The following is a 16,688-nucleotide window of genomic DNA, read 5'->3' as shown; positions in this document are numbered from 1 at the left end:
TTCCCATTTGAATTAAATGTTTGGAAGGAAATAACCCCTCTAAAGATTCATCATTGTAACAATACATCTTTACCTCATTCCCTCAAAGGTGCTCTCTCAAATCAAAATGTAAACAAACCCCTGAAAGATCTAAATAATTCCCTTTTATGTATTGTTTCCTCCAATGAAAAAGAAAATTTCTTAAGACCTTTGAGGCTTTCTTTACAGATTATGGCTGAGATTGAGAGCAGGCCCTCAGCAGGAAGAGGAGGGGTAAAATGACAGCAACAAAGTTCCTGTGGTCTTCTGCTGAAGGAACATCTTTCCTGCATCTGCAGAGCTCTCTGCTCTTATGGACATCCTCCATCCCTGGCTATACTGCCCTGCATGGCACATTGCTCATCTCCACACAAAAGGGAATGAGGTTGAGACACAAATACATTTCTCTTGATATCATAAGCAGACCCTGTCTCACCACTGCAGGGCAAATTACAAACTAGACCTACATTTTAAAGAAGAAGAGATAAAGCAAAAGGAACATTTTGAAGTCAATTTTCAATCCAATCTAGAAAGAAAGAAACACATAGAAGGAACTATAATCATAAAAATATAATACAGTATTCATCATAGATGTTAACTAATGGAAGCCTAGTTTATAATATTGGGTGGCTTAATAAAAGGAAACCTACCTCCACGACCAAAATTCCCAAGATCATTGGGTCCACTAGTGCTGTTATTCACTGGCAGACTTGTGGCAGGCCAAGAGTCTGCAAGCCAAGGATAACTGGGGTCACTGGCATTCAACAGACCTGGTCGACTGAAGCAGAATAAGAGAAAGAGATATACACACAAATATATATATATATATATATATATATAAAATTACAGTATCTGTGAGATAAGTAGTGAGGGAAGAGGGCATATTACTGTTCTTCTAACACCATAGGTAGCTAACAGTTTAGGAGCCTTTAATTTCTTTCAAATTACAATTGTAGAGCCTTCGATGATTTAAAGACCTTGAACAGTTAATTAAGGTTATATACAAATCAACTTTGTCAGTAGAAGTGGGACTAGGCATCCATGGTGACTCTGCCAGAATCCAAATGAACTCCGTTGTCTGTGTGAAACAGGAGTTAGGCAGCACCATCACGGGATCCTACGCCAGGGCTGAATGATAAATTACCACCTCAAGGGAGCCATCACTCAAACTGATTGCTCCCTATCAGCCATTTCCAGGACTTTGGGCTACTATTTCTTCCTTCCCTTGCATCCCAAATGCATGCCTGTCATCTACAGGCTGGTAACTCTTTCTTTGAGCACTCTTGGATGGTTTAGAGGCAAACAGGTTTGAGGAGGATTAATGGAAAGTCCACAGCTATCGCTGTGTGCCACTACTGCATGGCTTTTATATCCCTGTAATTCCCAGCTGTGAGAGCAGTCTTAAACAGGGAGCATGGTGAAAGAGAAGGCACACTCGGGCCATAAGGCACCACGTCCCTCTCACCCCAGGATAAACAGAAATTTAGTAAGGCAGGTGGATTGTTTGTATTTGTGTTCAGCAGGGGAAACAAATCATTTGCTGCAGACACCCTTTTCTCCCCAGCGAAAACAAAAAGCCATCCGCAGTTCTGCAGTTTTCCTGGCTTATTAAAGCACTCGTGAAGTTGGAGCAACATCTCCGATCATTGAACATTATAGACCCCTGCCTGGAACAATCCCTAAGAGAAACATCGGTTTCTATGGAAACGGCAATAAGACGACCCAGCCGCATTCTTGCCACATCTACTCGCTCTCATTAGGCCTAATCTCTTTTTGCTAAAATATTGATTAAACAGGAGATTGGAAGTTATTACCAGGGCCTAATTACAATCTCCATATTGGCAAAGGGAAAATAGATGAGGATATATGGGCCCGTTATCAGCTTTTATCAATTTCAATTGAGTAGCCAAAGTTGTGGAATCCAGTCCTATCAATCTACAGCCTATTCATCATCCATGAATCATTTATTTTGTGATCGATTAAGTGTAATTGTTCACTCACAGCAATTTAGGGAGAGCCAATAAGGAGTCTTAAACAACAGCAACTTCATTTGCTAATGTCTAATTAATGCAATAAACATCCCAGTAACAAATGAACACATTCTTTGTGATATTTACTACTCATTTCTTCCAGGACATCTGGGAGATATGAAACATCTGGGCTTGATTCTTCCAAAGTGCACAACAGATAGGTCATTAAACCTTGTGGTAAACTACTTAACTCCTCCTAGCGCTATCAGTCTTCCCAATGATGGGACATAACCCGAGTGCATCACCTATAGAATTTTTTCAGATCCCTTATTTTAAAAATAAAAACAGTGGAGAGACCTTTATACAAAGAAACATACCTTCCATTGCTCATTAGTCCTCCATCTCCTCTTTGGAAGGTGACTGTGTTTTGGTTGGAAAGAACAAAACAAACAAACGTACACACACAGGCACACACATATAAGACAGGAAAAAATCAATTAGTAATAATTAAAAGTAACAATTCAAAGTGCTCGGTGTCTGAGGTTGGAGGTCTCTTGGCATCACCCCATAATAAAGTAGAGAAATGACAAGAAGAGGCTCAAACACATCGGGGATACAGTTCATTTAGGATTTCACTGCACATTACTGATTGACACCACGTTACTGATTGCTCTGCACCTTGCAAGGCAAAGCAGCCACCTGGGCAAAAGGCCTGAATTCACCACAGGCCCCTTCATATGACTTTGCATTGCAAGTCTGAGCCATGTGATGAAATTGTTTTCTTGGCATGCTTCCGCTTCAGTACATAATGACATTGCACCAGTGAGTTAGTGACATCATGTCGTAATGCAGTAATATAATGTCACCACACAGATATGTCATTTCCCAGGACAAACACAAAGAGGTGGCAGCTCTATTACAGCTGAAGGGATGGAAAAAACATCCAGCTGCACCTCTTCCATTAGATGTACAGTTTAAGAACTATTATGCATACATAAATGCATACATGCCAGTGTCACCCAGAAGAAAAAGTGTTTCCAGTCTTCCATCCATGGGGGATGGATGGATACATCCATGGACATAATCAGAGGGAGACAATTGTTTTTATGTCTCCATTCATGGGTGTTTGACAAAAATCAGCTTCTCCCTTATCCATCTCATTAACAGGATTACATTTCAGGGCAATATAGGTAAAACCACATTACTGGTGAGATGCTAATTGACAACATTTGATGATCTTTTCAGAAACACTGAAAAAATATTTTGAATCAAGGCCAACAGACCACTCTGGTTCTCAGCGACAATATCCCATTATTTATTGTCAGGCATAGATAAGGCAGGCTATTAAATTATACCAATGTCCTGGATACCTGCACCCTTACAGGCCCCTGACTGGATGAGGGCTTGAATTTCAGTGGGGAATGGAAGAGTTTGTTACCAGCCTAATTTAAAACAGACCATCATTTGGAAATACTATTTACTTTTGTAAGGCAGGTGCTCCTATCATTAAATTATAGCTCCCAGAGTATTTGCAAGATTTTCCAAGTATTAGTCCAAACTACACTAAGTCAGGATTAGATGTTCTATTATACACTATTCTAATCAGACAAAATCACTACAGCCAATAGAAATTCTGTATTCATTAAAAAAAATAAGCAATGACATAAAGCCACTGGTACAACTCTTCCGATACCTTATAGAATCCTTGTTACTTTATTAACTCCTATTAATTTCACAGTGTAGATTCAGCAAAGGGGACAAAGCTGGCCCCTCTGGAAGCTCTGCTGGAAGAATAGTAGGGTGATTAATTACCCTTCACTGCACAGCAGACTAATACCAATATCAGAAAATCACTGCAGTCATATGTCACATCAAAATGGTTAATAGCTGAATTTTGAAAGGGTGTAATCAAACCAATTAATGAAAAGAAAATCAAAATGCAAGTATGGAAAGTACTAAATAAAGGTCTCCTTTGAAAAACAAGACATGGTAAAACATTGTGGATAATTAATTTTAGAGGAAATGCTACTTTCATTCACGTGGTATCTAACAGGCTGTCAAATGACTACCGCTCGCTGCTTAAAAGTGAATTATCTGAAGTGCTGTGCATATCATACGTGATTACACAAAAATATGGGTACTGCCTGGCTTTGTTTCCAAGTATCTTGGAACATTAGATGCTGTTTCCTTTTTCCTCATCTCCTCCAAATTTAGTACTTGATTTCTCCAACTTTCTGCATTTGTCAAAGTGACAAGAAATAAAGAAAACGAGAAACAAAGGCTTGTTTGATAAGAACCTTTATAAATAAGGTTTACAGATATAAGGAAATTGCAGTAAAACATTTTCTGAAAACTGCTTGGATTAATGCTCTTGTTTAGATTGTCATCTACTAGAAATTATTTTGAGGTAATTTTGTTGCCATTTGTATAGCATGTACAGGTGTGTGAGCTTTTAAATGTTCATGTCACACAAAGGGAAAAAAAAAACAAACAATCCAACAATATTTGTGGTCTACAAAATATTTATATCCCTTATTTGCTTTATAAAATCAAGTAGCTAGCAGGAGATTTCAGCAATGTTTGCCTGACACATTTTATTTTCTGTGTAGGCAGGTATGGAAAAAGTCCCAGGCATGCCATGAGAACTCCATCAAGAAGAAACCTCTTTGCTAGAGCCATAATTGCTGCAGGTTGGCTGAGGCATAGGAGATAGTAAAAAAAAACAAGGATCACAGAATTTGCTCCTTTTTCTTCCATGTTTCTTCATGGTAGGAACTGTTTCCTGTTTTGGTTTATTTTATTTCCTGTGTTAAATCATCTTACACCCTCCCAATATACACATCACCTTAAGAAGAAAGGTTCAGCTTACAGTGACATTGTTTTTCCTAGGGAAGACTGAGTCTAGTTTATGTGATTTTCATGGAGCTAGGAAGGAAAACAGGTTTTTTTTGTTTACTCTTCACCCTGTACACCAAAGTATGCATGGTTATAGTCTCAATGAGAAAATAAACCAGAAAGCATTTTATTGATTTAATGTGTTTGTGTAAAAGGCTTTGGAATATCAACTGAGCTCGCCAAAATTCCTCTTGAAGTGTGGCCATGTCACTGGGATGCTGCAAAAACTCCCCATATTCCTGATGCCATCCACAAATTGGCTACCTGAGGCTGGAGAGAGAAGGTGCCTTTCTTTCAGCTTTAGTGTTGTGAAAGGCAAGACAGTTAACAACAGAAGATATGGTCAGGCTGCCAAAAAAAGCACTATGTTTATCATTCCTGCCATACATTTTGTCAGCGTTTTTCCCTGCAGTTTGATTTCTGCAATTACAAAACAAGTCTAAACGCCTGAATGGGAGCATACTTAATGCAATCCAAGCTTGTAGATGTCACTGTAAAAATAAAACACACAGACAGCTGGCTTTATTCATCCTGTCTCCACTTCAAAAAGCAGCAGAGCAATTTCAAGGGGCAATATAAGAGGAGGAAGGGAAGGATGTCCCTATCACTGACCCACCCATCTTCCTTGCTTTTTATCACCAAGGAAGCAAAAAAGCTCTTTCAGCAGTCTTTGCATCTGATACATGTTCTTAGAAAGGCTGAAGACCTGCAGGGATGAGATTGGTTTTCAAAAGAAGATGAAAAAATAACCTCTGCATAGAGAGATTTTGAAGGAATCCCCACCAGCTTATACTTCAAGGACTGCAAAAATGCAGAAATATAATCCAAAGAGCATTTTAAATGCATAAATATTTCAGGAAATTATATTGTGTATATTTGTATGAAAACCAGCATATTTTAAGGAGCTTTTCACATGCTTTTTATTAAATATATAAGGAGGTACCAAAACCATTTACTAATATTATCTGACAAGGTTAAACTTAATCTTCATGCCTGCTAGAACTGGAAAAATATGAATGTATAGTAAGTCGACATTCTGAGGCAAGGAAGCTTTAGAAAGCTTTAGAAAGATTTCTGTATGCCTATCTCTAGTAGGCCACATTTTCCTACTGCAAATGAAAACTTTAATGTTGCCAGCCAAGTCTCATTCCTTTTACTGATAAGCTGTTCCTCAAATATGAATGTAGATTAATCCTCTTTTAATAAGCATTAACTCAGAACAGATAATCAGCACATAAAAATTCCATCAAATCTTCTGTCTACCTTTGGATGATTCTGTCATATAGTTTATCCTCATTTAACAGTTTCAGAAGTTGAACATAAAATGTGTAATGTTCCATTATTCTCTATCTATTTTTAATTTGTTTTCTGTTTACTGGGTTTCATAAAATCTTTATAATCCCAAGGAGCACTAGTCACTAAATAAGCTTAACCTACTCATAAGTTAAAATACATATTTACTTTTTTTGCATGACTGATGGTGTAGACACTTGAAAACACCTGAATATTCTGGCAAGTGGGTACCGGCACAAGTTTGAGGCCACAGGAAAGATAAACAGATGAATGAAATTTCTCTTTTCTTTCCCTACAAATGGTTTCCATGCCTTTTCACAGAAATCTGAAAAAATAATTGCAACTTTCAGTATAAAATAAATTGATTATGTTCTGTTACTGCAATTCAATATTGAAATAATCTATCTGCTATACAATAAGTGGTCAGATATCTCTTCTGTGCCCTCTATCTTTGTATGAAGCCTATGGTGCATGTTTATATCCAGACAATCTCAGTAAAGGGTAAGCCCAAGAGTACAAAAAAAACCCCATCACCAAGCCAAAAAAACCCAAGCCAAACCAAACCAAAAATCAAAAATACAAAAAAACCCCAAACCAACCAACCAAAACAATCAAAAAGTCCTCCAATCAAACAGTGCAGCAGTACTTCAGCTTCCACACAAACTCACAAAAGTGAGACCAATCCATCCTGTATATTACAGGAGAGATGGTTGAAAAGGGACAACAGCTGTGTTTAGTGTCCCTGTGCCAGATTTGGTTTTGCTGAGAGTATGTCATGGTCACAAAAATGCATAGTCCTTGTACAGCTGCAGATGATGACACTACTACTTACCAACTGTAATCTAACAAACATATTAGCTAAATTTTATGGTTTGTATTTATATATAATTATATCTTATTATATATCTTATTAATATATATGATATCACTGAGACTCAAGGCTTGGTGAGTCATGGTGGAAAGGGAAGTGGAAGAGCAATGACATACAGAATTGTGGCTCAGCATCTGCTGGAGTCAGTTCAACTGATAATAACTGAATAGATTTAGCTGTGATTATCAATGTCACTTTATTTGTGACCATCTGAGCCATTGATCAGGCCTTATGAAAATGTTCACAAAGACAGAAAGCTAAAAGTATTTAACTCAATCAGTTACTCTTCCCTGACACAAATCATTACAAACTGCCTGACATTTGCTGTTTTCTCCCCCACGTTACAGTGGTTTAGTCACAAAGCAGAAACTGTAACATCTTGGGAGCCTAATGGAATACAAATAACAAGTGGTCCTAGTGAATGACCCATAATCTGCAAATGACCCAAAAGAACATTTTTAGCAAGTAATTATAAAACAGCATGGATTTGGTCTTTTAAACAAGTATTTTTAGTTTTCTCTGTTCTATACACAGGCAAATACAGATGAAGAAAAAGAAAACAAAAAATATTCACATCAGAAATAACGGGATTTTCTCCGAGTGTGAAATAAAGTAAGCATGTGATTGTTACACTAATAGATTCAATTCTCTACCACACAGTTAAATCTGTATGTTCTGAAACTCTCTGAAGGAAGAATTTAAAGCAGATGTCAGAACAAAACGTGTGTACCTTCTAAAATCTGAGTATATTAGGATAAATTCATCTTTAGTAAAAACTCACTGACAGCTGTCTCTGAGGAGATTCTGAAAGCTGCATAGCACTGTCTAAATAATTGTATCTAAACCCAAACTGTTTATGAATCATAACTTTGAAGGGAACAACATACAGTTATGAGTGTCAAACCTCCACAAGTATAGGTATGTCTTTCTAAATGATATTATCAGGGGCAAATCGAAATATTAGAGAATTAACAAAGTTTGTTATGGAACTCTGGGTCTAAAGATATGAAACACACACTATGTTCCCTCATAAGGAAAATACTTTTTTAAATTAAAAACCACTTTTTGGACTTGACTACTGGAGGACTTTGGTTCTCAATTCCTCCAAAAGTTATTAAAAGCCAAGAAATAGAATAGCTCTAAAAAGTCCACAAGATGTTGAAACTGCTTTTAAAAAGGAAAATTTTTGGCAGTACCTCTGACATATCCCAGTTGCCCAGCACATGTGGACCAACAGCATGAAATCATGCTCAGACCCAGTGGCTCCAGCACAACCCTGTGTCATGCCAACGTGTGCTACAAACACTGTGGTGAAAATGCACCACAGTTCAAGACAGCTGACAGTGGCATGGTCAGAGGAACCAAATGCAAAGATGCATTATTTAATTTTGGAAAAAAACCCCTATGTTGTGTCTCAAAGAAAAGGCAGTAAAGTGTTTAAGGTGTGATGCATTGTGCCATAGCTTACAGTAACCTGGCCAAACCTGCCTGGAAGCTAGGGGAGTTATCCTGAGCCCCCAGAGATTTTCCACAAGGACATTTCTCCCTCAGAATGTCATGGGCTCCTGGGGCACACATCCCCACCTTTGGTCATCTCCTCTTTCCTGCTAATCTGAACACAAGCTGTGGCTGAACACAAGGAAAAGTGAGAAAGCAGCTACTGAGCATGAGGAGACAGCTCTGGTAAAGGCAACCAAAAAACTTGACAGACTTCTGGAGAATGATGAGATTTATCAGCCTTTAACACTGTAATGATGAGGTACAGTTAATTTTGAGTTTCTAAATCTCAAGACTAAGTATGAGAGCAGAAGCTAATTGTTTGTATTAATTATTACTATGAATTGTATACTCTATTTTTCCGACTCTCCATATGTTGAATAGAACTGCTCTTTCAGACACTTTTCTTTTATCCTTCACATATCCTTAATCATGCTTATGATAATAGTCTACCATATGCTATCTTTTTAAAGATAAGAATAACAGGATACCAGTTCTGAGCTGGGTAGTGAGAAAAAAACCCCAATGTTTTAATTTCAAAAACCCTGTAAAGTCAATGTATGCATCAGTGACTAGACTGCTGAATACCTCACAGTAAGGCAAAGGTATACTTAACTGAGAGCCAAAGCAGAAGAAAGTTCCAGTTCTCCACTTGGGTCTGCTAAATTGTTTGAGCTTTAAAATCAAAATTCAGTTATATATGAATAATGCTTATTTATGTTAAGTTAGTTCAAGCATCTGGTCCTGAAAATTACTTTCAAAACTGCATTTTAGAGAGTTATACGAGTTAAGTATGCAGATTTATAGCGAGAGAGACATTAATGGTGGTAGATTTTACTTTTCTCTGGAATCAGGAGAGGAATGAATGCTACATTTTTATCACAGATAGGCAGCCAGAGTATTTCTCCTTGTATGTAGTTTTGATTCTTCATGTCTCACATGCTCATAAACAATTCGATAGCTAACGCGTGAAATGATGTGTTGGTGAGGTAAGAGACAGACTAATGGACAGTACCTGCAGGGGTGAAGGTGAAGGACTGAACTGCAAAACAAGAAAGCAAACACATTGTGAGTTACACACCCTGACAGAGAGCTCATTGCAGGGCACGAGTTTCCTCTGGAAATTACTCGGTTGGGGTTGAACATCATAAGCAGGACACAACAGCTGAGCTTAAAGCACCAACCAGCCAGCAGCCAATGAGAAATGATGGTTGGAAAGATGAGCAGTGAATTTGGACAGTCACATTTGAGGACTCTCAGTGCAGACATGCTGTTCTCCAAGTTGTAAACATTAGGATGAACTTTGAGGCATGACCTGTTATCCACTTTCCTTGCTGAAAGCACACACAATTTCATGATGCAATCAATGCTCACATCACACTTAGGTGCAGCAAATGCCATGAGAAGGAATGAGTTGCATGAGACACGTTGTTTATAATTATTTACAGCTATGCACTTCAATTTAGACTGCTCTCAATTCTCCCTCACCCCAATATGCCAGCTCACATACAGGACAAATAATCTCACTTTTTATGAAAAATCTAGTCTCAGCTTGGGTCCAAAGCTTTAGGTCGGACTACTTCCTAAGAGAAATAACAGCACAGTAGTCTCTAGTATGGAAAAATTTTGGGGATCTAGGATGATATTTCATGTCAGCACATGTATAAGTGTGTGATATATATATATATATATATATAAATTTGTCAGTTAGAACCACCCCATCTCTCAGAGAATAAAAGTTACTGCTATTAAAGGAAAGAAAAAAACCACCGTGGGACAAAGCACAACCCATGAACGACAGAGATCATGTGGTGACACAAAGTGAGGTTCCACGAAAACCAAGGAGGTCCAAAAGCCACTGATCCCTCCCCTTCCTCTCTTTCCACTGCTCATCTGATATCTTGTTCTTTCACTAAGCCAGCAGAAAACAAACACAGCAGGAAGGATTGAAAACCAGCACAGAACAGTTTCCTGCTGGTTTAGGGAGCCCTGTCAGGACACTGAGGAGTCTGACTATGGCTGAGTTGAACTGGGAACAGTTTGCCTGTGACTGTGGGGTTTTGACAAGTTGTTGCTCACCATTTAGGGAACCTGAGTCCTTGGTTTTGGATTTGATAACTTGTAAATAGAAGGGCACTTGTATAACTTTAGTGTGATATAATGTCAACACTAAATATGTTCAGTCCTCAACTGGGCAAATGTTATTCTCTTTTTAAGTATTAATAAAAACTACAAGAGAGCCTACTGCAGTATTTGAAGAATTGGGGTTTTTTTGTGTGTTAAATTAGTCCTCAGAGTAACCCATTTTATGACAGTTCACATGACTTCCCAAAAATTCATAAGAATCCTGAAAACAGAATAATACACAAAACAAAGGTTGAGGATAGATGGAAATATTTTCATTTGGCAAGCGTATTTAATTTTCCAAATGTAGTTTTCAAAAACTAATTTAAAACTGAAGTAAACATTTAATGAAAGAGAACATTCCAAGATGTTCTGCCTTCAAGACAAAACTGTTTATGGCTTCTGCCTTGGGTAAATTTTGACCACACTTCTCTGTCTAATACACCATTCCAGCTACAGGTATGAAGTCACTGATTAATCATTTATTTGCCATACACATGGCTTCAGAGACATGGAAATGCACAGGAATGAAGAAGTAGAAGATGGAAAAAACTCTTTCCTTGTAAGGGTCAAGTCTAACTCCTATTTGAACATATAAATGATGTTGCACTGCCAATAGAGTGCCTTCTGAGCGAGGGGCAAGAGGAGCAGTTAATCCTCTTTGTACTTTTTTAATGCTAGATGGGCTGGAGATGTAAAAACACTGCCTTATGATAATGATGAAATGTGGTACCGAGCAATGCATTTAAAGCTTCTCATACACCAGCAATTCCAGAGCATACATTTAAAACAAGCACACAGAAGTCACCCAGGATGCTTTGGCTGTAAGTTCAATGTGGTTTTTAGGTAGGTTTAGTAGCCCCGGTTCTTTTTATGATAGCACCTGCAGAGATGGCAGTAAAGTCACTGCTCTTACCAGCATAATTGCTGAGACCCTTCCTCTTCTTTCTTCTCCAGTACAGCCAGATGCTGAAGCCCATGAGAATGACCCAACATGCACCACCAATGCCAGCTATAAAGGCAGGCTGCTTGACCACATCAGTGATTTGCTCAGTTATGCTGTTGTTATTTTCAGTGATGACAACTTCGTTACGACCTCCTGCACAAGAGAAATTGAACAGAATGTGGTTGTTCTGGACTCTGTAACACACAGGGGAACCAGTGTTCTACAAATTGAAAGTTTTTAAAAACTAATAGTGGATCTCAAAAGAATTATCAATAGTAGAAGAACTTTAAGGAGTTCTTCTCACAATCTTAGTGTTTCTAGAGTAAATTCATAGCCATTTGCAGATATATTTGCAGAGGCAGACCTATAGCATGCTCCCAAGTAATCTAACAGATATCAATCCAGAGCTTTTTTTAAACAGTATATATATTTGTTAGTTTATTTTTCCACAGTTGTAGACAGAAGACAACAATGAGAAAATGGATCACAGGAAACTAATAAAAAAAATAAATCAAGCAATCAATAAATAGCTTTTTCCAAATGAGTAATCCAAATACAAAATATGCTACATCAGAAGAAAACCAAAAATTCTTACTCAACTCATTTATTTTCCCTGAATGCTAGCTTCCAAATTTGAAACAGACAATAAAATGAATGCACTTTCCACTAGGGCAAAGATGCAGCAATTATTTCAAGGGGAAAACAATTCACACAAATTGTGTGTACCATCTTTGACACAAAGCTGAATATCGCACTGTAAGCACTAAACAATCACAGCAACAGATGGTATTTATTTCACCTATAATATGCATACAAATTCTTAACATCAACCTGTAAGGAATAATTATTACCTGGAATACTAATTAAAGTGACATGAATTAAAAAATTGCTATATAGGATCTTAAATTGTATATTACAGTAGAAAACTGTAAATTCCAGTAGATGCTCCCACTGGTTTTTTACCCGTCTTTCTCTAAAAGGGAACTTTTCTAAAAGAAAAATCTTGGCATTTGGCTTGAGAACAAATGCTCATAAAAATCAGCATGAAAATCCAGGAAATGCTAAAGCATGTAATTCTAGGGCCAGCACTTTCAAATTGTCAAAAATAGTTAGTTTTAAAATTAGGAAATGCAGAACATATTTTTCTAAAAAAAAAACCCTGAAATTTTATTCTATGTATATTTTATATAAACTGTCCACATCTGCAGTTTTGAAATTCATGAAAGATTATCCAAAATTTCCAGTAGAAGCATTTATGTAGCTCAGTCCTTGAAATGTTTATGCAATATTACCAGATGCCTGTATGCACTCTGAAAAGCTGCAAGAGCAGCTACTCTATTGAGACAAAGAAGATGCAAACAATATGATTCTCAATTATGAGAGTCTATCACACACATAAAGGTAGTTGAACACTGCAGTAAAACACTGAAATGGTCACTCAGAGGAAATTATTAGAAGTATTGTATCATTATGCCATGCTGTGAAAATGTACATATTCCTTTTCCATAATTCAGCAATGGTTAGATTTATGTCTTCCAACAGAGCAGCTCGCTGGCTTCAGCCTAAAGCCAGCACTCAGGGTCTCTGGCAGAAGCAGAACTGAGAAGTCTGACACTTCCAGTCCCTTTTCCACAGACACCTCTTTGCAGGTGAGCTGGAGGTCACACAGCCATGTTTTATAAAAGGGGATGCTTTGAGAAGGTCCCTCTGGGACTGCCTCTGCCCAGCACTGCCCCTGCCAAGAGGCAGCTTGTTCAGAGCTGGGCTGGGTTAATTGGGAAGAAGTGCAGTGCCCTGTGTGCCATTGCTATCACACTGCTGATGACCCTGGTGAGTTTATTTGGCTTCCTCTCTTTCAGCACCACGTCAATATTTAGTACTGATGACTGTCTGCTTTTGCAATCAGGCTGTGGAAGCTGTGCTAGAGCTTGGCTTGCTTTCAGTCTTTCTGGGCAAGGAACAAAACAGGCTCCCTGCAAGCAGAATGGGTCCCACAGAAAGATGCTGCCAGATGTACAAAAAGTGTCCCAGTACTGGTGTCATGCACCAGTCCATACTGGCCATGCTGGGGAGCTTTACTAGCATCAGCATCCGGGAGCTGCAGCTGTCCTTTGCCTCATTGCATTTTTGTCTTGCCACTGCCAAAGGCCCAATGGCTTCCAAGCCTGATTCAGTATCTGAGAATGAAACTGAGTGAGCAGCAAGGGAAGAAATCAGGCAGCAGAAGCTGCTCTATCTGATTTTCCATGTTTTTTTCTGCCCATGGAACCAATCCATAGGTGCACCCCAGTGCTGAAAGAGGAAGGGCTGACAGTAAAACAAATAGAGAGGGACTCTCTATGGCATGCTCTTCCAGACACAAAATCAATTTTCTAGTAGAAATCAGCATAGGAGTTGGAGTTGCTCTAATCACCATTAACTTGCAGTTAATTTCTGTGCCCTTTGGAGGAGAGGCCAAAGCAGTGGGACAGTGAGGAAACAGGTAGTTTTGGCACTGCTTCAGACACACAGTTGTGCAACCAAGGAGAAGAGCAGGCAGGGAAGTGTTTTGGAGACACAAGCTTTGGGAGTGGATGCTCCTGGATTCAAGAATGAGTTCTTTTCACTAAAGCCCCCAAAAACATCTGAGAATCCTGTCTTCTCTAAGACCAGAAAACAGTCTTTTGAGAATGGAGGATGTGAGAGCAAATTGTCACGAGCCTGTATGCTCTGTATTTCAGTGACTGTATGCTCTGCCTGTCTTCTAGGGGAACATAGTATCTGTCTCCAAATTACCTTCTAAAGTTTGCAGTCTGGCTGTTTGTTCTCACCCTTCTGTGCCTAGCAATTACAACTGCAAAAGTAATAATTCATTTAAATGTCAAAATAACATATGCTTTGTGAATTAGATGATGGAAAAATAAATGGAGACAGATGAATGTTACCCACTGACTTTTGATAAAATTAATATAATTGTTGGGGGTTGGGGAAACAAACAGCATTAGTCTTGTACTTCTTTATATAATATTTAAGCAGAAGAAATAAATATGTCATCCAAGGTACCAGTGTATTATTTCATACACTGCAGGTGGTTCTGTAACAATGCTGTCAGTTCAACTAATTAGAACACAGACAAGGGAAGTGTGCGACCTGTAACGCTCCATTGTTCCTGAAGACAAAAACATAATGAAATATAATGTCTTCCTCCCATTGGAGAGTAATGAAGAACAAAACTAATTTGTCGGACCAAAAATTAATTAGACACATCAGATTCGATTGTACCTATTACTGTGAAAGTTTGCAGCTGTTCCTCATATTATTATGCCAATGATGGAATGTAAGAGGGACCAGGCCAACTGATGAAGAGAAAGAATAGCTACAGCATTAACCAGCGCTGCCCTTATCTCAAATTTTACTTCTGGTTTTCCAAGTGAGTGTTTTTTAGCATATCATTAATGATCATAAAAGTTTTATACTTGATTCTCTTTGAGTTTTCCATAAAATTTTTCAACCTCCTGCTTCAAGATTCCTGTAACAGTAAGACAATTTCTAACTAAAGGAATAATATACTTCCTACTAGTTCCTATTCTCCTGTTTTTGCTTTCTGGATTGTCACAGGTCTGTTATCTAAAATTACTCTGGGAGGCCAGTAGTTGATTATCCACCATGAAAACTAGTTATTTTCAGAAAAAAACACCCTGAAACATCTTTTGGAAGAATGAATCCTGTATTTAAAAATAACATCTCTTTCTGCACACTGTATCTCATGACTATTAAAATTTTTACTGCTTAGAAACACAGCTTAGCTCTCCTGCACCATTGACCTGTTCTTACCATAATTCAGCATTTCTAGAGCTGTTCATTCTGTTTGCCAGTTGTTAAATGGTATAGATAAGCACCAGACAATATAGAACTGTATTATAATAACCCAATAATGCTTTCCCATTCATTATGATGTTTTGAGGTTTGCTCACTAGCTAATTTTAAATCCATGTAACTAGGTTTCTTTAAATTTACTTCAAAAATAATTTTCATATTTTATGATTCTGATTCCCATTCAAATGTTGAATGGTGCCAGCTCAAGTTTTTCAGAAATGGTATCACTTGAACAGTCTTACATTTATCAAGCAAACATAGTCTGAGAAATAACTGCTAGCAATTCATAATCAATAGCAAAATTGGGCCTAAAGAAAAGGGAGATACAAACCATATATGTAATAAACACATCCAGCTTCAGGCTCCCAAAAGAGAAACAGAAATGAAAACAGAAACATAACCAAAACAGAAACTACTTTCCATTACTTTCCATGCAAATGACTCTCAAATGTGCAAAGATGTCACCAGACAAACTTGTTGAAGCAGAAATTGTGGGATCATTTAAGGAACAAATAAGTGCCACTAAAAACTCTGGGAATCATCCAGAAAAGACTTTTGGTGCAAGTAGAACTCACAGCACAATAAGCAGCACAAGGTTACCCAGGTACTTAAAATGCAACACACTTATTGTCCTTTGCTGGAATAAGTGCAGTATATTTCATGCCTAGTTAGATGGACCCCTTAATGAAATAATAAAAAAAAAAAGTCCTGGGTTTCTTGCATTTTCAAATTTCAATTTTTTGTTTTCACTTCTACATATCTTTTTTCGATCTTTAGTGTTTCTGTGGCTCCCTTATCTAAACCAAGTGCTACCTTCACTGCCACTCTTGTATTTCTGTCTCCTGTGAGACTTCACAGCTGAAGTATCCTAGCTTCTGTTTTGATGAATGAGGAACTTGAATATTAATAAACATTTAAGCAATGCTTATGGGACAGTCTTTTCTACGGGTCTGCACATAATAGACTAGTCCATGTTTGGGACAGTGTACTGACAACATTTTCTAGAAAGAAAATACTTAGTAACAACAGAAGTTCCCCAAATAAACAAACAAACAAAAGTCCCTTTAAGTAATAACCAAGTTAGATCACATAGAAAAATGGCAACAAAATTCCTGAGGTGCTGCTTTGCACAGCTCATTTCAAGTTTGTTAAACATAATTTCTTCTAATCTTCCATATTGTTACTACCTTTATATTTATACTCAGGGAAAATTTCAAAA

General features: G+C 37.8%; 1 protein-coding gene across 28 annotated transcripts in view; it reads right to left on the bottom strand.

Annotated features, from left to right (window-relative positions):
- Nucleotides 1-16,688, bottom strand: part of ROBO2 (roundabout guidance receptor 2) — a 1,015,778-nt gene that overhangs the window by 47,913 nt on the left and 951,177 nt on the right. For all 28 annotated transcript variants that reach the window (XM_086883509.1, XM_086883528.1, XM_086883511.1 and 25 more), the window contains 3 exons: nt 11,585-11,767; nt 2,366-2,408; nt 669-796 (listed from right to left, as the gene is read on the bottom strand). In XM_086883509.1, coding sequence (XP_086739635.1) covers nt 669-796; nt 2,366-2,408; nt 11,585-11,767 — 354 coding nt within the window. The remainder of the gene's footprint in view (nt 1-668; nt 797-2,365; nt 2,409-11,584; nt 11,768-16,688) is intronic.

The sequence above is a fragment of the Cyanistes caeruleus genome, chromosome 3, assembly GCF_971803275.1.
Source record: "Cyanistes caeruleus chromosome 3, bCyaCae1.hap1.1, whole genome shotgun sequence".
NCBI lineage: Eukaryota > Metazoa > Chordata > Aves > Passeriformes > Paridae > Cyanistes > Cyanistes caeruleus.
This window is presented reverse-complemented; position numbering and strand designations above follow the sequence as displayed.